The sequence below is a fragment of the Epinephelus lanceolatus genome, chromosome 2 (assembly GCF_041903045.1).
Source record: "Epinephelus lanceolatus isolate andai-2023 chromosome 2, ASM4190304v1, whole genome shotgun sequence".
Taxonomy (NCBI): Eukaryota; Metazoa; Chordata; class Actinopteri; order Perciformes; family Serranidae; genus Epinephelus; species Epinephelus lanceolatus.
This window is the reverse complement of record NC_135735.1, coordinates 43,357,714-43,383,303: the sequence shown is the minus strand read 5'-3', so window position 1 is coordinate 43,383,303 and position 25,590 is coordinate 43,357,714. Positions and strand designations below refer to the sequence as shown.

General features: G+C 42.1%; 1 protein-coding gene across 1 annotated transcript in view; it reads right to left on the bottom strand.

The window, feature by feature from the left end:
- LOC117250859 (neural-cadherin) overlaps positions 1 to 25,590 on the bottom strand; it is a 460,454-nt gene that overhangs the window by 213,175 nt on the left and 221,689 nt on the right. Inside the window, exons 14-16 of the mRNA XM_033616852.2 lie at positions 18,767 to 18,894; positions 18,334 to 18,520; positions 408 to 551 (exon numbers count right to left, since the gene is read on the bottom strand). Coding sequence (XP_033472743.2) covers positions 408 to 551; positions 18,334 to 18,520; positions 18,767 to 18,894 — 459 coding nt within the window. The remainder of the gene's footprint in view (positions 1 to 407; positions 552 to 18,333; positions 18,521 to 18,766; positions 18,895 to 25,590) is intronic.

Here is a 25,590-nt window from a genome sequence, read left to right as displayed (position 1 = left end):
AAAAGCCCAAAGTGGTGAAAGTATAGATTTCATTGCTTGAGGGCTTCTTTCTTTGCCATGCATTGAAAAGTTATATTGAGTGGGCTCTTGTACAGTGGCTGATTCAGACTCACATATTGCTGCAGTTTTCATGACTTCATGACATGGTTTGTAGTGCAAACCTTTTTTCCCCTCAAAGTAAAATGGGGTCAGACAAAAGCAGTGGATGAGAAGTGAAAGTTTTTTCTTGAGTGCGAGAAAAGAGAAACACTTTTTTTTAGTGTTTTGAATAAATGTGCTTGATTATGGACTTACAGTACCAGCCCCACCATCAGTCCTACACTTTCAATTCTGTATCTCCATCCCCACATTCCAAAAAACACACACACCTTTTCTAACATAAAAATTCCTTTATCCATGCCACCCACCTTCGTCCCCATCGTTGGCACTGACAGTGAGAATGGCAAAGCCTACGTCAGCATCCTCATCCACATCAACTTCATAGGATGCCTGTGCAAATGCTGGCTTGTTATCGTTCACGTCACTGATAAAAACACGAACATATGCTGTGTCTGAAAATAAAAAGATAAGAAAGAGTGAGACACAGAGAGAGAGAGAGACAGAGAAAGGCGATTATAAACATGAGGTTGTTCTTATTCTGTCAACGTGAACATGAACATCTGTCTATCTCTCTTTGGATAGCAACAATTTAGTCACTTTTCACCAGCATGCACGCTCACATACACATACACAGATGCAGGTAGGAAAGTAGACATTTCTTCATGCACACAGACAGAAACAAAAATACCATCCTTTTTTTTTCTTCCATCCACAGTTGTCTACCACTTTTCTATTACATCTGTCATCTGTCTCCACTATTTCTGTCTATTTTACCATTAAATCCGGCTGTTTCTTTTTCCTTCAGCATCCAACCCCAGGCTGAAGCCGAGTACAAAGCACCCTGGGGGCATCGGTGTAAGGCTCGGTAGTTGAGCAACCCAACATACTAAGCTTCCTTTGATATCTGTATCAAAACGAGCATAATTTGCAATACACGCTTCAAGATGAGATAAATTATTCAAGCCAGGGTGGAAGAGATGGTATACAGTTCATGGCATAGATAGCAAACTAATGCAACCCTTGCAGCTATAACAAAACAAGTCACAGATGCTAGGGCTTTGGACGTGTTCAGAGTCTGTCAGAGACAGAGGGAGAGAAAGGTAGGGAGGGATGGAGGAAGATCACAGAACGTGAATAAGCAGATGTAGCCGCCATCCTCTCATCCTCCCTCTCGTCTGCTAATGCTGCCTGCTCATCCATGTTTTCACACTTCTACAGACATGTATGTGTAAAAATCACACCCCCAACCCCGCCCCACACACTAGCTTGTAAGTCGCAGGAGAGCTTGTTAACTGCCTGTGAAAGCAGTGTTTATCAAGGTTATTTATTGTGACCACTTGACAACATTCTGCTCTAGTCTGCAGCTTGGTGCTTGGCATGTGTGTATGTCTGGATGTCTAGATGTGCAGATGTGCAAAGGTATATACAGCCAACATAGTCATGCTGCCCCCTCTTGTCTGTCTTGTCTTGTCTTTTCTTTAATTAATTTATATATTCGGGTTTTTTTGTTTGTTTCTTTCAGATAAAATACGAGGGTTTGAACCTTTAGGATTGTGAGTAATGTTTTTAGCAAATGTTTGTGCATTAACAAAACCTAGTATACGGCTGGACTGTGTATATAACACTAGAGGGCTTTTAATTTGATACGATGGCCTTTACTTTGAAACAGAAAGTAGCAGCATTCTCTAAGTCACGGACTTTTGCTTATAGCACTGGCCCCTCTTTTGCACTCCACCCAAAAAAAAAAAATAAATAAATATCACATGAATACATCTTAAAATCACGAACAATACACTTGGACACAGCAGAAGGGACCTGCTTTCTCTGGAGCTGTACCCACTGATCATGTAACACAACCCTGCTCTCTTCAGCTCTGGCTGCTGATGTAAAGGCTGATTTTAAACTGTGCAAATGGCCTACACCATTGTGAACATTTATACTTCTGCAGTGGTGTGTGCGGGTCGCTCTGCAATTATACCTCCATAACGCTAGCTACCGGTGGGGCCACTGTGTTGAGCTTCTGTCAAGTGCAGTTAAGTTTGATTAATTCAACTAACACACATAAACAAGTAGGGATGCACCGAAATGAAAATTTGTGGCCGAAGCCGAATAATATTAAACGCTTGGCCGAATACCGAATACCGAGTACCGAGTACCGAATATCGAATATCGTTGTTTAGTTTTTCATTAGTTTTTGCAGATGAACCCCCTCCAGATTAGTGTTGTCAGGGTACCAATATTGGGACCCACTGTACGATACCAATGAAAATATCATGGTTCTAAGTAGTATCACGATACCACAGCGAAAATGAGGCAGATGTGCCTTTTGTCATTTATAAAAAGATAAATCACTTTTCTATAATACATCAATGATATTTCAATGGAATAAATTACTTATTGACTTATTCATACTTTAAAAACAGCACCAATGAGTGATGAACATAGGGGGGATCAAAATAAAATAAATAAATAAAATAAGATTCAACCAGCCACCCTCCTCCCCTGATGGTCCCTTCATAAGTAAAGAACAGTCCCTAAAGTGCGGTGAGGTTTGTGGGCCGTGAACGGCTCGTTTCTCCTCCGACACATCATATACCTGTGTTCGGCTGGCTCGGCTGTTCAGGTAGCCTACTTCTGGGCAGTCCACACGCCAAGAAGAGGATATTATTGGAGCCGACTTCTCCTCGCCGGTAAGCCAATGGCCGCCGTATTTGACTGGAATACATTACTGTCTGTGTCTGTGACCCCCGTTCAACCCACAATCGGTGGGATTCGCCTTTCGTTTCTGCTGGTGGTTGAAATCTGTAGGCTGCTCGCACAGCGTGCTGAATGATTTAAGCCTATTTTGCTCGCTCAAAACTATTTTTAGTCACAAATGCGAGTGCGGTGACGGATGGATCGCCACACTGCCGACATTTTAATCTGCCCGTCATGGCATGCTGTTTGATTGCGTTATCAAAACCGCGCCTCTATTATTCGGCCTTGCTTTTAACTTATTCCACCGAATACCGAATGTGTGTTTTTTTTTGCAATATTCGGCCAAATATATTCGGTTACCAAATATTCGGTGCATCCCTATAAACAAGCATGAAAGAATTTCTTAATAGCAACAACATTAAACAAAAGTGCAAAATTCAGCTCAATTAAAACTCATACAGCTCACAGACAAAACTGTTGGCTTTTATTTGGCACATTTACTCCACAAATAATACATGCTAATAGTATTCACATAAGCCTATGACATTTCCATCCATCCATCCATTTTCATCCGCTTATCTGGGGCCGGGTCGTGGAGGCAGCAGGCCGAGCAAAGCACCCCAGACATCCCTCTCCCCAGCAACACTTTCCAGCTCCTCCTTGGAGACCCCAAGGTGTTCCCAGGCCAGACAAGATATGTAATCCCTCCAGCTTGTTCTGGGTCTGCCCTGGGGCCTCCTACCAGAGGGACGTGCCCAAGACACCTCCAGTGGGAGGCGCCCAGGAGGCATCCTGATCAGATGCCCGAACCACCTCAACTGACCCCCTTTCGACGCGAAGGAGCAGCGGCTCTACTCCGAGCTCCTTCCGGATGTCCGAGCTCCTTACCCTATCTCTAAGGCTGAGCGATCTCATTCTTTCGGTCACTACCCAGAGTTCATGACCATAGGTGAGGGTTGGGACGTAGATGGACAAGTAAATTGAAAGCTTAGCTTTCCAGCGCAGCGCCCGCGTCACTGCAAAAGCCGCACCAACCCGCCGATCCATCTCATGCTCCATTCTACCCTCAATCGTGAACAAGACCCCAAGTGACTTGAACTACCTCGCTTGAGGCAGTAACTCTCCCCCAACCCGGAGAGGGCAATCCACCGGTTTCCGACAGAGAACCATTGGCCTCAGACTTGGAGGTAATGACTCTCATCCCAACTGCTTCACACTCGGCTGCAGAACGCTCCAGTGCATGCTGGAGGTCACGGTGTGATGGAGCCAACAGAACCACATCATCTGCAAAAAACAGGGATGCAATTCTGAGGTCCCCAAACCGGACCCCTTCCTTCCCCCGGCTGCGCCTCGAGATCCTGTCCATGAAGATCACAAAGAGGATTGGTGACAAGGGACAACCTTGGCGGAGGCAAACACCCACTGAAAACGTGGTCGACTTCACACCGAGTATGCGGACACAGCTCTCACTTTGGTCATACAGGGACTGGATGGCTCGTAGAGGCGAGCCTGGAACCACATACTCCCGCAGTACCCCCCACAGGACCCCTCGAGGGACGCAGTCATAAACCTTCTCCAGGTCCACAAAGCACATGTAGACTGGATAGGCAAACTCCCACACCCCCTCCAGCAGCCTTGCAAGGGTAAAGAGCTGGTCCACTATTCCACGGCCAGGATGAAATCCGCATTGCTTCTCCTGAATCTGAAGTTCGACAATCGGTCGGAGCCTCCTTTCCAACACCCTGGAGTAAACTTTACTCGGGAGGTTGAGCAGTGTGATACCCCAATAGTTGGAGCACGACCTCCGGTCCCCTTTTTTGAAGATGGGGACCGCCACCCCGGTCTGCCACTCTGCAGGCACTGTACCCGACCTCCACGCGACACTGAACAGGCGTGTCAGCCAAGACAGCCCAACAGTGCCCAGAGCCTTCAGCATCTCAGGGCAAATCTCATCCACACCCGGCGCCTTGCCACTGGGGAGCAACCTCCGCCAGGGATATGGGCGAGAGTTCCTCCGAGTCTTCAAGCTCTGCCTCGTTCTCAGTGGACGTGATGGCCGGGTTCAGGAGGTCCTCAAAGTCCACCTTCCACCGCCCAACGATCTCCCCAGTTCGGGTCAGCAGTTCTCCCTCTCTGCTGAGCACAGCCTGAGACAAGCCCTGCTTTCCCTTCCTGAGTGGGTTAACAGTCTGCCAGAAATTCCTTGAGGCCAACTGAAAGTCCTTCTCCATAGCCTCCCCGAACTCTTCCCACACCCGGGTTTTTGCTTCAGTGACCATCACAGCTGCAGCCCTTCTGGCGAACCAGTACCTGTCTGCTGCTTCAAGAGACCCCTGGGCCAGCCAGACCCGAAAGGCCTCCTTCTTCAGCCTGACGGCCTCAGTTGCTGCCCCGACAGGCACCAACAACCTTCTGACCACAGCTCCTAGCAGCCACCTCCACAATGGAGGCTTTGAACATGGCCCACTCAGACTCCATGTCCCCAACCTCCCCCGGGATGCACACAATATTCTCCCGGAGGTGGGAGTTGAAGACCCCATGGACAGAGTCCTCTGCCAGACATTCCCAGTTCACCCTCACTACACGTTTGAGTTTACCAGGTCTGTCCGGCAGCCTCCCCCGCCATCTGATCCAACTCACCAACAGGTAGTGATCAGTTGACAGCTCTGCTCCTCTCTTCACCCGAGCGTCCAAGACACATGGCAGCAGATCTGCTGATATAAACCACAAGATCGATCATTGATCTTAGGCCTAGGGTGTTCTGGTACCAGGTACACTTATGAACCTCCCTGTGTTCGAACATGGTGTTCGTTATGGCCAGTCCTTTGTTCGAACAGAAGTCCAATAACAAAGCACCACTCAGGTTCAGATCAGGCAGGCCATTCCTCCCAATCACCCCCCTCCAGGTTTCTCCGTCATTGCCCACGTGAGCGTTGAAGTCCCCCAGGAGAATTATGGAGTCCCCAGCTGGCACCCCTTGCAGGTCTCCGCCAAGAGACTCCAAGAAGGCTGGGTACTCCGCACTGCCATTAGGCCTTAGGCCATGGGGCCCGAAGAAACAACATGGAGCCGTCGCCCTGTGCGCAAAAATGACAAACTTTTCCTTCACTCAAAAAAAGCCAGTAACGCAACAACTGTCTACATATACAACATGCCAACATTATTGGCATAAGCCCAACATTATTAGCCTACTGCACAAACTAACCTAGCAGCTAGTGGACTTTTCCTCTACTCAAATAAGGCCAGGATAAATCACACACGACCCTTTCACAGCTCTTGAAAAGAACATATGATGAGGTGGAAAAAATATTTTTTGATTTATTAGCTATTTAGCCTTATAAAAATAAGTCAATGATTTAAGTAAATATTTTAAACAGTGCAACCCATTAAATTTCCAGGATCAATGACAGGGCTCTGAAACCTGGTGGAAATGTATTGGGGATGAAGTTAGAATTCACCTCAGGTTTGCCTGCTATCATGGTTATTAGAGTTTTATGTTTTTGAAAAAGATTCTTTAAGAAAGTATTCCAAATATGAAGCTTCAATATCGTACCATACAGATATCCTCACATAACCAAAGAGACATCAAATGTAGGTGAGCACTCAAGCAATACTTTCTCATGGTAATAAAAGTGATGAGAGCTGGCAGCCCTGCTTTAGAAAACTGTGGGTGCTAAAATGACCAGTCTCTTGGTGAGAACCACAGCAAAGGGCTCATTATGGAAAATTCTATCCAACCATAGGTAGTTTTTACCTAAGCCACATGGTGAAATGCTTTTATTCATCCAATGAAACCATGTGACCATCATGCTAATGCATCAGTAAAGTTAAAATGGTGTTAATGGGAGTGTACAACCATGGTTTACTGGAGTTTATGAAACCTGTAATAGCAAGTATTTCTGTGAAGTTGGAACTGTATTATACAATACGCAGAAGCACGCAAGCTTTTAAATAGATGTCAAGTACACAAAGATATTGTAAAGGAGGCTTCAATCATTCCAAATCAAAACATGTACTTAATGAATGACCTACAAAACTATAATAATGAGAGCTGCCACTAGAGGCAAGGCCAGAATGTTTGTATGGGGACTTGTTTCCAGCAATGAAGGCAAAGAATTTGCTATAATTTCAACTTGGTTACATGCAGAAATTCACCAGCACGTGAAATCAGATGTGTTGGTAACAAGTGTTTTTGAAAAATTTTAGACTACAACCTTTTCACAGCCAAAAGTAGTTCTTGCTTGGAGATCAATAGCACCCCAAGGATTTTTCATAGTGGTGGCCAGACTGGGCCACTAAACAACTTGGGGTGGCACACCAAAACCACAGCCAAACTTCAGGGAGTTGCTTATGTTATGAAGACAACAGGCTTAAAAATAATGTCAATATGGAAGGTTAAGAATTTGCATGCTGACATACTTTAATTTGTTATTGTACAGTTAAAGGGCCACTGTGTAAAATGGGTTGAAAACCATTGAAAACAGTGACATCAGTGGTCAAATTCTAGATTGTAGGGCTCACTCGCTCACCCCTCCCGTCGGGTAAATGACGGTGGCCTCATAGGGACAAAAAGCCTTGCGCACGAGTTTTTCAGGAGTAGGTCTATCTAGTGACGAGGTGAATATTTATTTAGAAATCTAAACCATGTTATGGTATTGTAATGAATCCCTCACGAGCAGGAGACCAGAGTAGCGTTCGGGAAAAAGGCCAGTTTATTTGAGCACTCCAAAAACTCTGGTAACACTCCAGGGGGTAAAAGACTCCGTCCCAAACTCTGACTCTTCTAGCGTAACACACACACTCCATACACACATTCTCGTTTACAATACCTAGCGGGCACCCCCTCTCCTCTCTGCTCCGCCAATCTCCAGCCCGCACACTGACTGACAGCGTAGCCGGTAAACAAAGCTCAGCTGTTTATTTAGCCTAGCAATATCTCCGGACTATAGTAGCTGCAATGGACGACTTTGAACGCGATTGTGAAGAGTTTCTTGTAGCAGACACAGACCCAGAGCCACACCGTTTGAGCCGGAGCATACAGATGAGGAATTCCATGTGTTTGATGCTGAGCGGGCAAGAAGAGAGGCTGAATGCACAGAATGGGATTCGGTGCTACCATCGTTGGGGAGATAAATCATCAGGAGGAAAAGCGCCGCGGAGAGTGCATCACAAGGAGTGAAGTTGCGTCTTCTTTTCCTCGCAGATGACGGTTCGGGTTCATTCTCTCCTGTTGCGTGGTAAGTGTGGTCCATTCGCAAACTTTATAACTACTTCCACTACTCTCTATCGACGAACACTCTCTGCTGTTTCCTCCTCCTTCTTCCTTCCTCCCGCTGTCTTCGTTGGTTTATTTATACACGCGAAACGCGTTCTCTGGCTGGCTGGATTGTCCGCTCGGTCTGCCATACATACATGCCGGCGCAAGATGGCGACCTCTCTAAAGCAAGGCCCTTGCTATATATATATATATATATATATATATATATATATATATATATATATATATATATATATATATATATATATGAAAGCATAATTATAAAGCTACGAAAACCAAATGAATTTTATTTTATAGCGATTATACACTTATATAAACATATTAATGGGTAGAATATTCAGATTCAGATTCAGATTGACAATAAACCATGCCAAATATTACACACTGGCCCTTTAATATTAATTAATACTAATGATCTAATGTGCATTGACTGATAACCAGCTCAGAAAACATTTTGAGTTTTAAAAGAATCCTGTTTTAATGTGTCAAATATCTTTAGAGCTTCAGAGCTTCAGAGCTTTAAGGGCAGAATTGGATCCGCTGTAACAAAAGGAAGCTGAATAGGAAGGGAAAAAACAGTCTTAGAATTTATATAAATCGGATTATTCCCTGATGCTCCTTAAATCAATCATGCCACCCTGGTATGCAGCCATGCTTATATAAATCAGATTTTAATTTATTTATTTTTTTGTTTGTTTCAGAGCAGAGAGCAGGGAGTTTGTTTAAAATTGAGTTTTTAGGCCAGCAACTCTTTAAGATGTGAGATATTTTTTTCTTCAGAGGTTTAACAGATGTGATGTATGAATCCGTGTTAAATATCTGTTAATTTTCCTGTCACCCATCCTTCTTCATGCAGCCCCATTCAATATTTATGACACAGAAAAAAATAAAATAACTCTCAGCTTCACTGCAGTCTCTCAGTCTCTGCTCTGCTTAATATTTAACAACTGTTTACATTACAACAAATGTGGTAGTGAGCCAAACCTAGAGAGAAGATCTGTTAATAATCTATGATCATATTTATTAAAAATATATCCTGGTCTGTCTTGCTGTTTATTCAACACCTCTCTCCATTCACCCATCTGTCTGAACATCTGTTCATTTCTCTGCATCTCTCTATTCTACCGTTGGAGCATGTATGCATTTCATCTGGCAGCAAATGAGAGAGAAATGAAGAGATGGAGCAAGAGAGGGAGGCAGACTGAGAGAGAGAAAGATGGCCTTTGGTCATTCAGTAGGGAGAGATGAACAGATGTGGGAAAGAGACAGAAAAAGGAAAACAGAGATTATTGCTGCCTTCAATGAAGATTTGGAGCCTTAAATGAAGTCTACAGAGCAGCTGTCGACAGCTCTCTCCCCTTTTGTACTCGTCCTCCTTTTCAGTCAGCATAACAGCAACCACCGTCGCTATATAAACTGGATTACAACGCCAATATCAACAGAATCTAAATCATTTCTGCAATTACATCAATCTGTTTGCCTTTTTACATTAAAGCTGAAGACTCAATAACCATTGCAATTAACTCTTGTTCAAAATTAACGTCAACAACAGATCATATCTCAGAAAAACATCATAAAGGTTATATTAAGGTCAAAAATACCCTGCTTCCACTTCTGGGACGCTCCACAGACGCTGCACAGCGCGTTGTGGAGATGAAGCTATTCACTAGAATGGGAGCATATCTGCTACGCAGTGCGCTGCGCGGCACAGACGGAGTATGTGAAAATTGGGGGTAAGTCTGTTCGTCAGATTTCTTCCCTGCATGATTTTCCCCAGCTTAGGAGTCATGACAGCTCAGCAGTGAAGCGGCAGGCCACACAAGCTCACACAACTGGACTGACTCCCAAATGAATTCTAAACGGCCTCCAGAAGCAACATTAGCACAGGAGTGGTTAGTGGGGAGCTTCATGACATGGATTTCCTTAGCTGAGCAGCAGTACAGAAACCTAAGACCATCATGGTCAACACAAAGCCTTGGTTGGACAGGAGTAAAGGACAGTGAGATTGAACCATGGAGCACTACACAATTCTAGGCTGTAGCTATGATGCTTCATCATTTGAAAAGATGGGTGCGGCATAATTATGTCAGAAGAACAACACCTGTCTGAATACACAGTGCAAATTGAAATCTTAATTATGAAGGTATTACTGGTGAAAAAGGTTTGAGCACCTGTAACAGTAGAATTTGTAGTTGTGTACAGTGATTTGTATGTGTGTAAGTATGAGTTGTGTACTTGTACAGTAATTTGTATGTGTGTAAGTATGAGTTGTGTACTTGTACAGTGATTTGTATGTGTGTAAGTATGAGTTGTGTACTTGTACAGTGATTTGTATGTGTGTCAGTATGAGTTGTGTACTTGTACAGTGATTTGTATGTGTGTCAGTATGAGTTGTGTACTTGTAGATTTCTTTTTCTCTCCACAAATACAACACAACACTTACACATTCACAAATTCTTCATTACAGGTGCACAAATCCTATCCTATCCTATTTTACAAGTCACAGATTAAAAAACTGACAGGCTCACATTTATATTTGGTGCAAAACATATTTGTGCACCTGTATCAAACAATGTGAAGTTGTGCACAAAATTTGAATATGTGCAAACCTGAATGTGAAGCTGTGCAAAAAAATGTTCAATGTATGTAAAATACTTTCTCAGGAAATTATTTGTGTTCCTTTAAAACACAAATACAAATCGATAATTACAACTGCTCGAATCTTCCCCACAAGTCACAGATTGTTTCCTTCCACACGAGTCACAGATTCTGTTTCCCTCAACTACAAATCACAAATCGCGCCTTCACTGAGGTGAAAAACTATCTGTGCATTCAGTCTACGGAGAAAAAGGCGGGTGCTGATCTGTGATCGACTGATTCCACAACCAATCAAAGGAGAGTGACTTTTGTCTGCATGGCGGAGTGAGAAGGTCACGTCAGAGATACTGGATGAAGGGAGGTACCCAACTGTAGGCTTATCCAATGTTAAGAAAACGATTACTCTTCCTGTCTCCTAAGTGGGCGTGGTTAGCTCTCCCTCCAATCAGAGCCTGTTCTCCCTCAACAATACATTCAGAGCTGCCGCAAGTCTCCTACGGGGGCGTGGCGCTGACGTCACTGAATCAGGAAGTGAGCTGAGTTGGGTATCTTGCTTCATCCAATATCTCTGGTCACGTCGCGGGGAAGGGGGCGGGGTTATTGAGCCACTCAGTCGGTGCAATGCTGGAGACGATGGTCAGAGACCTTGAAGAGCCCTTGTTATATTCTATGGCGCTGGTGATGGTGAACGAAAGCATAACGCTGCCGCAAACGGACCCCGGTAAGTTTGCTTTTGAACATTTTCGCCTTGCACATAGTTGTTTAGTTTTACCAATTTTTTTCAGATAACAGCTGTGTCCCAATTTAGGCCCGTGTCCCTCGGAGGATGCGGCGCTAAATTGGGACACAGCTATTGTTTGTGATGTCTGCTTGGCTTAATGTTAACTGATCAACAGGTTAGCCTTGGTAACACTAGCTAACGTTAGCAAGTTACTTAGCCATGGGCTCACCTACCAGCTCCACTTTCAGTTGGCTAAACATTGTATAATATGTAGTCAGGGTTCAACGCTAAGGTTTTTTTCACTTGCCCAGTCGGGCAAGTTGGTCAGAGATCTACTTGCCCGAAGTCAGTTTTTACTTGCCCTATAAAAATTGTTTAATTTAATCAAATAACAAAGACTGCAGTTATTTTTATGTTATGTAATCTTTATTCACACTGTATTTATGAATTAAAACAACATACGTCATGTATTGTAGCTTAATTCCTACACAAAAATGACAGTGTCAGGGCTTAAAGTGAAAAATTTGTCAATCGTTCTCCGTCTATAATTTTGCGCCCTACTTGAGCCATGCCCACCTCTATTTATTTTTCACCACTCTCTCCAGTTCTGCTGTATTAACACTGGGTTTAATATATTTTGCTTCCATCTCTCTGCCCTGCTCTACTCTACTTCAACGCTACTTAGCTCTCTCTACTCTACCGGTAGACTACCACATCCAGATGTTGCACAAAACGCACACAGCAGTGTTTCTCCTAGGATGGAGTTGTAGCAGTGGAGGTGAAGCACACGCATGAAAAATAATTTTCACATGCGTAAAACTTTTTTGTATGCTTGCAAAGCACAGCCTGCTGGGATGTTTCTGTGTATCTACTGGCACCAGAAGGGCTCTTTAGGATTAAGTACATACAGTACATTTGTGCACAGTAATGAGCAGGTGAAATGTCTGTCTAGCTTACATATGAGGTGTCTCAAGATTTAGGAACATATAATTGTACTGAATATAATAAAGTAAAAAGTCACTTGACATGCTGCTGTTTTGTGCTATGACCTATTTAAGTGCTGGAAGTTGTTATTTACGTGACAACGCCTGAACGCAACACAAGCTCAGCATGAGTGCCGTGCTGAGCTGCTGTGCGAGCAGCGTGTTTGTCTGTACGTAACAGCAGTCTGTTGATTATTTACACACTGTCCATTTCAATAACTTTGTCAGCTGACAAACTGGGGGTCAGGTTTGGTCAGGAAAATGCAGCCCGAGCCGCTCTAGCGTGCTCAGCTCTGTGTGTGGCGGAACTCCGCCGTGCGCGATACAGAGAGCAGAGGAGAATTGTTAACGCGTGACCATGTAGAGACAGAAATGACACGATGACATAACACCATAAATTGTATATTGTTATGTTATTATATGAAGCGTCCGTCGCGCAAAATATCAATGGGGGCTGTGGGCAGGACATTGTTACACAGCTGTGCCTGTGACTTCAGGCAGAGAGACCACTGCATCAGAGCAGAAGAGCACGTTTTAAAATACATTTATTTTATCAATTAGTTATTAACTTTTACTATTTTTAGCAACTTGCCCAATCGGGCAAGTGAGTTGTTAGTTTACATGCCCGACCGTGAGTTTTACTTGCCCCGGGCAATCGGGCAATCCTTATTGTTGAGCCCTGGTAGTGGACAAGTCACTGTTTAAAGCGCTGTTTTCATGTGGTCTACAGAGTTATCTGCCATCGAACAAGACAATGCTAACTACGAGCTAACGTCGCTACTCCACTGCAGCTCGCCAACACCATCCAGTGTCCAGCAACTCAGGTCAAAGCCACCAGACCAGACCAGGTAAGAGTTGTTGTGCTGTTTATCCAGTAGTTTGTCTCACCAGACACCATGCAGACATGGAGATGTACCTAAAAGTATGACTTGATAATATAAATATGTGCTGTGATAAATGAACAATCATTCATACACAATCTCCTACCACCCATGACTGCTGCCATTGAACCAGGGCAGCTACATACTCCAATCAGCAATACTGTGCACAATTGTCAGTTACTTTTATACCCACATCCTCATTTCCATATGGTGTGAGGTCTGTATACTGTTATGAGACTAGTGTTGATTGTTGAGCTGACATGTTTGTTACATTGTACTGCTAAACCTGTGTTTATCTACTTATGACTTAATGACAAACTTTTAAACTGATTCTTCTATTCTTGTACACAGGAAAGAGGAAGAGAGACAGCAACACAGAGCTGCTTGAATGCCTGGAGAGGGCAGATGAGAGGTTCTCACAGCACAGCAAGGACCTGAATGATGCCCTGCTGCAGAAGCTGGAGACTGACACCAGTGTGTTTCTTGGACTGATGGGGCACATGGTGTCTGTGATGGAGGCCCAAGCCCAGAAATGAGCAGCTCTGTTTCATGGGAAGTTTTAGTTTTGCACATTCAATGCACACTTGTCACTTTTATCATTAGCTTGTTTTTTTGTATTTAAATAAATTCCCTTCTAAAGAGACATGTCTGCTTCTGTATGTTTTCACTTAATGATGTACAATTTAACCGTGTAATAAGTTCAAGTAAAGCTAGTAAAAACAAGTCAAGAACTCAACAGGTTACCCACTTATGAAGATGCTTTTCATAGATGTCTTCAGTCACTGTGTTTATAAAGAAATGAGAACATGACAGCCATAATCATTTCTATGAATTTATTTAACTGAAGGATGAAGTAATATTGGTGACATGAAGTAGTAGTCAGTTAAGCAGCAACAAAACAGCAAAAACAATGGAGAGTAGCAGCCAAAACATGTGCAGCATACACAACCAGAACTAAATTAAATAAACATTTGAATGGCAGGTTTTTAGGAGGCACCTCCACCGTCCTTTCAATCTCCCAAAAGCCATTTCCACAACCGACCATGCACTGCTTAATCTGTAGTTATAGGTGTGCTGTTCTGGGTCAATCTGCCAGTGTCCGCAAAGGGCTTCATGAGCCAGCTCTGCATGGGGTAGGACAAAAATGTATAGGTAAATAAGCATGTCAAGTGGAGAGTGATCAATACCAAAATCAATATCCATCATGCTACTTAACCATAAAGTTTTGCTTGTATTGAAAAATAAATGTGTATGCGCATGAGTGTCTGTACATAAATGTGTGTATGTGCAGATACATACAGGGTCTTGCAGATCTGCATTCATAGCATGTGAATGTGAAATGTGAATGTGTATATATATATATATGTGATATATAAACACAGCCAAAATTATCAAGAACATTAAGTGACAAACTAAGAATGTTCTTAGTGAGGCATATGGGTAAAGAAAATGAGGTTAAACATAAATCACCACGACCGCGCCACACACGCGCCCCGTAATCTCTTGTTACAGTTTATGACAGATAAGACTACAACAATACACACATCGTAACATGTATGATAATCAACCGCTCCACGGATTGATTTTTCAACGACTTCATTGAAAACAAATGCACAAGGCAGGGAGGAGGGTTAGCAAAACAGAGGAAAAGCGACAGGACACTAAATTTCTCAGCTTCGCGTCGCAGTTTATTTATTAATGTGGTTAAAAATACAACCTACCTTGAATGTTGCCAAAATCGCTATCTCTGCTCATGTTAGTTTGAAAACAATCCACCACCGGCAGGCCTTCTCTCCTTCTCACTCCGCCATGCAGACAAAAGTCACTCTCCTTTGATTGGTTGTGGAATCAGTTGATCACAGATCAGCACCCGCCTTTTTCTCCGTAGACTGAATGCACAGATAGTTTTTCACCTCAGTGAAGGCGTGATTTGTGATTTGTAGTTGAGGGAAACAGAATCTGTGACTCGTGTGGAAGGAAACAATCTGTGACTTGTGGGGAAGATTCGAGCAGTTGTAATTATCGATTTGTATTTGTGTTTTAAAGGAACACAAATAATTTCCTGAGAAAGTATTTTACATACATTGAACATTTTTTGCACAACTTCACATTCAGGTTTGCACATGTTCAAATTTTGTGCACAACTTCACATTGTTTGATACAGGTGCACAAATATGTTTTGCACCAAATATACTGCAGCAATAGGAGCAAAAATGTGAGCGTGTCAGTTTTTTTAATCTGTGACTTGTAAAATAGGATTTGTGCACCTGTAATGAAGAATTTGTGAATGTGTAAGTGTTGTGTTGTATTTGTGGAGAGAAAAAATCTACAAGTACACAACTCATACTGACACACATACAAATCACTGTACAAGTACACAACTCATACTTAGACACATACAAATCACTGTACACAACTACAAATTCTACTGTTACAGGTGCTCAAACCTTTTTCACCAATAATACCTTCATACTTAATGCTACAGCATTATCGGTTGGGGTTAAAAGAAATTTGCTTTTACAATTTCACAATTCTCTCTTGCAATATTATGTCTCCATGCAGAAAAAGTCAATAATCAAAACTCTGAAACCCTGGGCCTCGTGGAAATAAAAGCTCTTCATATCGCAGTTGATCGTTGGTGAGACTACTTCAACATCAACAAGTCTAGCACATAGCATATCTATAGTATAGTTTTCCAGTTGACACATTTTTTGCATTTGTTACTACTATTGTATTAATAAAAGATAAAGGAAGTTAATGCATCTGTTTATTTTCTATTAAAGATCAGCTCAAATACACTGTGTTTTAAAAGTAACAAGTAGTCAGACGATGAGAAAAAATAAATCATGTCTGGAAAACAAAAATTTTGACACATCAAGACACATTTATAAACAATTTATGATAGCATCGTTGCTCTCTGAATCGGAATTGAATTGGGACGTGCCTTGACAGTCCCAACCCTGTAAAGCATACAAAGATATTTTAAACAGTTTCCTTCCAACTTCTTAGCAACAGTTTGGGGAAGGTTTTTTTCCTGTTCCAACATGACAGTGCCACTGTGCAAGAAACGAGGTCCATTAGGTATTTTTTTTGGCATGAAAGGACCCTGACCTGAACCTAGGAATGGGAATCGAGAACCGGTTCCTGTTAAGAACCAGTTCCAACTGGTTCAATTCATCGACATCATTAGCCTTTATGCTTAACGATACCCTTATCGATTCTTTTCATTACGCCAAATCTTTACGTCGATGACGCACGTCACACTCGTCAGTCAGCAGTACATTCAACAACAAAGAAGACGTAATGGTGGCGAGACAGAAGCGGTCGAAAGCTTGGCTTCACTTCACCAAAAAGACTCATGACATTCACTCATCACACCAGCATGATGTGCAGTTTATGCAGCACCGTAATTACATGCAAGGGCGGAAACATCACCAATGCTACAGTGATTTGTTTTCCACTACAGGGCTCTACTGTGCGAGCATTTTAACGTTACTCGCATTTGCGACTAAAAATAGTTTTGTGCAAGCAAAATAAATCATTCAGCACACTGTGCGAGTACAGATTTCAACCAGCAGCAGAAAGGAAAGGCAAATCCTGTCAGTTGTGGGTTGAACGGGGGTCACAGACACGGAGAGGAATATGTATTCCTGTCAAATACGGCGGCCATAGTGCTCCGCGGCGCAAGATAATGGCTTACCGGCGACCGAGAAGCCCGGCTCCAGGTCCAATATTTTCCTCTTTGTTGGTGTCATGACTGTCCAGAAGTACCTGAACAGCCGAGCCATGGCGGAACACAGGTATGTGACGTGTCAGAGGATAAATGAACCGTTCACATTTCCACAAACCTCACCGCACTTTAGGGACTGTTCTTTACTTATGAAGGGACTGTTCTTTACTTGTCAGGGGAGGAGGGTGGCTGGTTGATTTTTATTTTATTTATTTATTTCATTTTGATCCCCCCTATGTTAATCACTTATTGATGCTGTTTTTGAAGTATGAATAAGTCAATAAGTAATTTATTCCATTGAAATATCATTGATGTATTATAGAAAAGTGATTTATCTTTTTATAAATGACAAAAGGCACATCTGCCTAATTTTTGCTGTGGTATCGTGATACTACTCAGAACCGTGATACTTTCACTGGTATCTTACCAGGGGTCCCAATTTTGGTACCGTGACAACACTAACAGATTCTTTAACGTTATTTGACGTAAATGAAAACAAATGCTGTACAAATATTCTTTCATTTGTTCCATTTTAGATGATAGCAGTGGACCAATTTCATATTTTGTTTACTTACTTACTTAGCACTTATCTCTTGTTTAGAATATAAACTCAATAAAATTTATGTTGTTGACACCAAAAACCTGTAAGGTCTACTTTTTCTACACAGAAAATTCACAGGAGGAATCGATAAGGGAATCAATAAAGAATCGGATTGATAAGCAGAATCGATAATGGCATTGATATCAAAAAAATCCTATCAATTCCCATCCCTAACCTCATCTAACACCTTTGGAATGAAGCAGAATGCAGACTGTGAGCCAGGCCTCATCACCATCAGTGGCTGATCCCACTAACGCTCCTGTGGCTGAGTGGGAGCAAATCCCTGGTGACAGGTTCCAGAATCAGGTGGAAAGCCTTCAAGAAGCTGTTACAGCAGCAGTTTAATAAGATGTTCAACACATCACGCGAGGGTGTGATAATCAGGTGTCCACATATTTTGTGGACTACAGAAGTGCCTTACCTTTTGTAAGATATGGTTAGATAACTTTGGAGTACAGGTAAAAACCTGTCGGAGGTTACTGAAATATGAAATGTTTCTTATGCTTTAAAGTCATTATTCAAGTTCACCTCTATACACTGCAGCTGCTCTTCATCATATACGGCTATAACACAGTGCCAGTTCAACCTAACTACTCCATGACAGCTTTTTCCAGTACAATTGCTGTTCTTAGCACTAAAGCTTGAGACGTAACAATACTGGACAAACTGCAAAAACACCAAAGCAATCAGAGTTTAACCATCAGTTTAGTCGCAAGTTGTTCTGTGCAGTGTCAGCCTTACTTACCAGAATTGGGTTGCCCATGTTTGCCAGGCCGTGCTGACTCCCAGCCATCCACAGACTGAACCTCCAGCAGGTAGGAGCTTTTGGTCTCACGGTCAAACACAGTTTGTGAGTAGATGAATCCTAGCTCTGGGTCAATACGGAAATACTGGTGGTCTCCACTGCGATCTTCCAGCAGGGAGTAGGAAATCTGGGTGGAAGGGGGTTGGTTCAAACACAGTTATGTAAAAGGTCAGGAGCCAAAGCACAGTTAAACTATTCATTTACACAGCAAGGAAACACATTCTGGATAATCAAAAACAGAGGGAGACTGAAAATGATTGAGTGCATGTATTCAAAGGGAACTGAGTTATAAACACACAAGAAAACACTGAAAAAGCAGCATTACCACTTTTACCACTGTGTGAGTGTGTGTGCATGTGTTGTGTGTTTTCACCTTGCCATTGAGACCCAAGTCAAGGTCATTGGCTGAAACCTGGAAAACCAAAGTTCCTGATTCTGCCCCTTCAGTGACCGAGGCTTCGTAGATCGAGGAAGTGAAAAATGGAACGTTGTCATTTACATCTAAGAAGGAAGAGGATAGGAAGAGAGTGCTTAGGATTTAGGCAAAAATTATTTTTGCAATGACCATCTGCTGATGACAGAAATGATATACAGTACATGATTGCTTGGATCTTTGGAAGGCCCACATTGCAAACAACGCTAAATGGTAACATCCATCTAGCCATTTCCATACCAGTGGTTGTTGGTAGCATAGTTATCAGTTAAAGGAATACTTCACTCCCCCCAAATGTCCATTTGTCTTTCAATTACTCACTCCGTGTTACAACTCATTTATGAAGGACTTTGTGAAAACTTTTTCTTTCATTTCTGCTTTGCGCAAAGAATCTAAAAATCTAATTTATCCAGTCATATGCTCAGTACTTCCCAAATGGACAGTCTCCTCTGACAGGAAACTGAGCTAAACATTGACTTAACTAAGCTTTCTTCAAAGCAAGACTCTATTGACAATACCATCGCTAAACATGGGAGCTAATGATCTACAACTAGCTCAATCAGTTTGTTTTATGTTATTGTATGAACTTAATATTTTAAAAGGTTAGTTAGTGTTATTGTGTGACTTTGGCAAATCCAAGCTAACTACAGATCTGGGCAGCTACTGTGTTCAGCGAGGTAAAATTACAGTTTTTGTCAATGGCATCTGTCTCTGAAGAGAGCACAGGTTAAGTTTCACTTTCAGTTCAGTTCCCGATCAGAAGGGGCTGTCTGTTTGGGGAGTACTGAGCATACAACTAAATAACTTAGACTTGGATAATATTGCATAAATTGTGTGAGAGTTTGTGAATATTTGATGTTGCGGTTGTTAAATGCAGCCCCGTTTTATATAAATTCATCAAGAATTTTCTCGGGTTTTGGTTTCTTCATTCACCATGGAGGCATGCAAATTCAGCATAACACAGGTTGGAAAGTTAATATACAAATGGTTATTTGGGGGGAAGTGTTCCTTTCAATGGATAAGTTGTTGATTGTTAAAAGTGATCTAGATAGATAAAGCTCCCAAGAATCACTTGAGCACAATCTTGGATTATCAAACAATATGTATTATGTCTAGTCTACTGCTCTCTTCTCGCTCTGGCAATAAAGCTAAACCACATTTACCAGCTCATGCATATAACTAAAGGGTTACGGCTGTTCAATTATCATCCTCTGCTGACATATATTGCCTTTTAGCATACAACTTTTATTTGGCACTTATCCTAGATTATTTTACCTCTTAGTTCAAATGTCTAAATGGTTTGGCAAAAGCACGTTGGCATTTGGACCTGAATGCACCAGAATGGCTTCTGGGCAACACCAAATGCACAGAGCAGATTTATATGGCTGCACTGCATTGACTTCACTTGCATTTCAGAACTAAATTTAAGATCCCGTTAATGACATATAAAGCCCTTTCAGGTTTGGAACCCTTGTACATTTCTGATCTTTTAACCCCATATTCTGTAAACCAGCTCTTCAGAGTTGCTGACAGAAAGTGTTTAGATGTTCTGCCGTCTGACTCAAAACAAAGGGAGACTGTGCTTTTACTGTTTTAACTCCAATACGATGGGACAGCCTTCACTTAACTTAAGCTCATCATGTCTTCTATTGAACTTGACTTTGTATTATTCACATTTATGTGAAAAAGAAAGGCACTTAATAATCGTTTAGAGAAGACCTATATAAATAAAGGTTTCTTACTACTAATACTACTACCACTACAACTACTGCTACTACTACTACTACTACTACTACTACTACCACAGACACCACAATAAGTTTACTTTCATCAGAACCCAATGAAACACAATCAGGCAAGGCACTGGTCATTGTGTAGGTGTATGCCTAGGAGTACCTTCCTAGTCGATGTAATGTGAAAACATTATTATATTCTCCTGTTTACCTTGCAGTCATTGAAACCAAAGACAAAAATTGTCTTGTGATAACATTCCAGAGTTGTAAATTTCTGCCTCTGAGTATTAAAAAAGCGCTGAGCAGTGTTTTTGCATCCAATAGCCTTCAAACTCTTTGATTTGTTACTAAAACTGAACTTCCTGGATGATATTTCATGTTTCATCAGTATCTGAAGCTACACACCCACACAAATGCAGCCCCGCGTTATTCTACTGCAGGGATGTTTGCAGTCAGAGTGCCCAGTAAGTTTAAATGCATCAACTACATGCTGATGAAATTTCCTTTTTAAATCAATACATTTCTATTTTTCTGATTTTTTTTTTTTTTTTTTTTTTTTTGAGGTGACTCTGTAGGTCCTGAAGAAATTTAAGGGGAAAAGAAAATGGCAGTAAATATGAAAGCTCCTTATTGTTGCTGCACATTGGCCTTCAGAGAGGGTTCAGTCCTCCTTATGATATTGCCATGAAGCATCCTGGACTGTGATTGATTTTGGATCTTCATCAAGAAGCAAGCCCGCAGCCATTGGGGATAAAATTGGAAATCTATATCCCATTCAGATACTGCTGAGTTCTGGCTATTGGAGAGGACATGAGAAGAGTTCATCCTAGTTTTAAACATTCAACTTGTTTTGTGAGAAATATAATTTGGGAGACAGGAGCATTGTAAGTGATCAGCATTAGCACCATGGTGGCTCCCTCACAGGTTATTAATTCATCTCAGTCCACACATTTCCTGTAGCTCTGACAACTGCAGTATTAATGTCATTTTTGCTGTTGTGGTTATTCTTCCAAGCTCTGCTGGCATCAAGAGGATTGTCAAAGCATGCATTAGACCAATTAATAATGGACACAATTTGTTCCCTTTCTTCCATCAGTAGAAGAGAGAGTTACATTATATAGAGAGATAAAGAAGGTAGTAGCGAGAGGCGGTGAGACTGGAGGTGAACTCTGAAGTTTGCCTGAAAAGCAGAAGCCAAATTTTAACATAGTTGGTATGAGGCCAAAAGCATTACAGAAATGACTTGAATAGAGCAACACATTAAATCTAATGCTGCTCTGTGTGCATTTTTTTCCTACCCTTTCTTCTGAGCAAATGTCTTAATCTATGAATTAAAAATGGGCCCTTAAATCCATTACAGACCTCCCTCCCTTCCTCAGCCGCAATGCCTCTGGAGGAGTCAAAGAGCTTTCTTATTAAGACAGATAAGCGAGAGGAGGGGGGAGTGAAAAGAGGAGAAGGGGAAGTTAGAAGAGGGACAGAAAGGCAAGAGAAGGGAGAGGGTCTGCGAATTAATTATTTCTCACTGGATTAAGACCAATTTGATGGAATGGCGTATGCGTGTACGTGTGTGTGTGCGTGCATGTTGCAAGGGGATTAAATGCAAGGGAGTCTGGGGCATGTGGGGTAGGCAGAGTTATTCTGAGGAGCAAGGTCAGGGACTAGCTCACACCACCATATTCAGTTGTGATGATGGCGACTTAATTCTAGTTATCATGGGCTGAGTATTAACCTAAACAGAGTGACAACAGACCAAAGTAACCATATGCAGAAGAACCGTAAAAAAAATAATGACAGACATGATATACTGATAGACTGGTGAAAACTGACATTCTTAGGCAAAGATGACAAATAGTAAGAGAGCAACTAGACTAAGAGTCCCTGCTGGAATGTGTGCAAAGGATGTGGGGCGGTGGGGTTAAGCATATATGTTGCACTCTTGGACTCATCACATTCACAACAGCTGGCAAGCTGTGCAAATAATTTGGATTTGTGTAGCTCTGGTATCCAATGACTGTAATGGAGAATGAGAACACAACCGAACTTAGAGAGAGGGCTTTGACACAATTAACCCTTTGTTCTTTGCATATGTGCGTCATTCTTTCCCTTTATGGCCTTAGTTGGGCCCTTTAGGTTCTGTGCTTGGACCAATCCTATTTACTCTATATATGCTTCCTTTAGGTAACATCATTAGAAATCACTCTGTAAATTTCCATTGTTTCTCTATGAAGCCAGAAGAAAGTAATCAATTAACTAAACTTCATAATTGCCTTAAAGCCAATTAGGCCTATCCCTAAAAGATGCAGAAAAATTGGTCCACGCTTTTGTTACCTCTAGACTGGATTACTGTAACTCTCTATTATCTAGTAGCTCTAGTAAGTCCTTAAAAACTCTCCAGCTAATTCAGAATGCAGCAGCACGTATACTAACAGGAACTAAGAAACGTGATCATATTTCTCCTGTTTTAGCTTCTCTGCACTGGCTCCCTGTAAAATCCAGAATTGAATTTAAAATCCTATTGTTAACTTATAAAGCTTTAAATGGTCAAGCTCCGTCATATCTTAGAGAGCTCATAGTGCCATATTATCCCACCAGAACTCTGCGCTCTGAGAATGCAGGGTTACTCGTGATCCCTAAAGTCTCCAAAAGTAGATCAGGAGCCAGAGCCTTCAGCTATCAGGCTCCTCTCCTGTGGAATCATCTTCCTGTTACGGTCCGGGAGGCAGACACCGTCTCCACATTTAAGACTAGACTTAAGACTTTCCTCTTTGATAAAGCTTATAGTTAGGGCTGGCTCAGGCTTGCCTTGTACCAGCCCCTAGTTAGGCTGACTTAGGCCTAGTCTGCCGGAGGACCCCCTTTAATACACCGGGCACCTTCTCTCTCTCTCTCTCTCTCTCTCTCTCTCTCTCTCTCTGTGTCCTATTACTGCATCCTGCTAACTCGGCCATTATGGATGTCACTAACTCGGCTTCTTCTCCGGAGCCTTTGTGCTCCACTGTGTCTCAGGTTAACTCGTATTGCAGCAGTGCCTGGATAGTGTAACGTGTGTGGTTGCGCTGCTGCCGTGGTCCTGCCAGATGCCTCCTGCTGCTGCTGTTATCATTAGTCATACTTCTACTGTTATTATACACACATGATTATTGTCACACATGTATACTATCAGATATTAATATATTATTATTAATTATAATATTATTACTTTCATTAATGTTGTTGTAAGCTACTGTCATTACCGTCTGTCCTGCACCTCTCTCTGTCTCTCTCTCTCTCTGTCTCTCTCTCTCTCTCTCTCTCTCTCTCTCTCTCTCTCTGTCTCATTGTGTCATACGGATCACTGTTAACTTAACATGTTGATCTGTTCTGTAAGACATCTATTGCACGTCTGTCTGTCCTGGAAGAGGGATCCCTCCTCAGTTGCTCTTCCTGAGGTTTCTACCGTTTTTTTCCCCCGTTAAAGGTTTTTTTTTGGGGGAGTTTTTCCTTATCTGCTGTGAGGGTCCAAAGGACAGAGGGATGTCGTATGCTGTAAAGCCCTGTGAGGCAAATTGATATTTGTGATATTGGGCTTTATAAATAAAATTGATTGAATTGAAATTGAGTTGTAGAACAAATGCTGTGTTGCATATGCAGTTTAGAAAGGGGTCCTGCAGTAAAAAATATGCACAGACAATAATTACTGTAAAGCATCAAACCCTAACCCATTCGATGATAATGCTGAAAACTGATTATGCGTGTCAGTAACGCTCTGGGATTGCACTTTCGTAATTAAGAGCTTTTAGATCTTACACCGTAACTCCTGTATCTTTTTAACCTGGATCCTATTTTTGCATGTTTTTGTGTTAAAGTAACATGTGGGAACAACAATTTTTAAAATAGGTTCATAACGGGGCGTCGGTGGATTAGTGGATAGAGCAGGCGCCCTATGTACAAGGCTGTTGCCACAGCGGCCCAGGTTCGAGTCCAGCCTGTGGCCCTTTGCTGCATGCCATCCCCCCTCTGTCTCTCTCTCTCTCTCTCTCCCTCTCACACTTGTCTGTCCTGTCCATTAAAAGCAAAATGCCCCCCAAAAAATATCTTAAGAAAAAAAAAAAAAAGGTTCATAAGTGAGTGAGAGCGCTGCAGCTGGCATCCACAGAAAAGGCATGGGGCATGTTCCCACCGTTGATGTACATCAAATCAAAGTGCTTGTTTTTGCCACTGACAGGATACAGTTGTTACTATTAGAGTCTGACAACGTTACAGAGAGGACCCTGCAGAGAAATAAAACAATTTACTTACCTTTTCCTCGTTATTTTGTGCTTTGTGACCAAGTCTTGCTAAAGGAGAAGTCTCATTTTGTGACTTCTTGCAAGAAGACAACAGTGACAGCGAGTGAGAGTTAGAGATGACTGCCGGTAGTAGTCTGTTGTGCTGAAGTTCAGAAAGCGATCTTCTACTGTTGCCTTTCTTTAACCAGTCATCTCCTGGGAGATTTCAGAACGAGACTTCTTGAGCCAGACCAGCGAAAGATCATTTCATTTCACTGTAGGGTCCTTTTTGTAATGGTGTCACATACTCATAATAACAATCTGAGCCTGTTCATTGATGTAAAATGACACTGCAGCCTGTTTCACAGTGGACGGCTGCAGCATGCTCTCTTAATACTGGACAAATGTCAAAAAACTGTTGTTCCCATGAGTCACTTGGACCAAAAAACAAGGAAAACTGGGGTCCAGGTCAAAAATTACTGAATTCACCCTTTGGCAGATACATCTTTCTCCGACTGGAAACCTGTTCTCCTCCTCTGCTCCCGTCACATGTGGTGTACCCCATGGCTCCATCTTGGGAACCATCTTATCTGCCTTTTATATGCCCCTTTAGGCTCCATCTTCCATAAATGCATTATCTCCTACCATTGCTATGCAGATGAAATTCAGCTTTACCTCCCATTAGAAGCAGGTGATAACAACAACAACAACACAGTTAGGTCCCTCAACTGCCTCCAAGGTGTGAAATCTTAGATAGCAAAAACCTGTCTTCAATTAAATG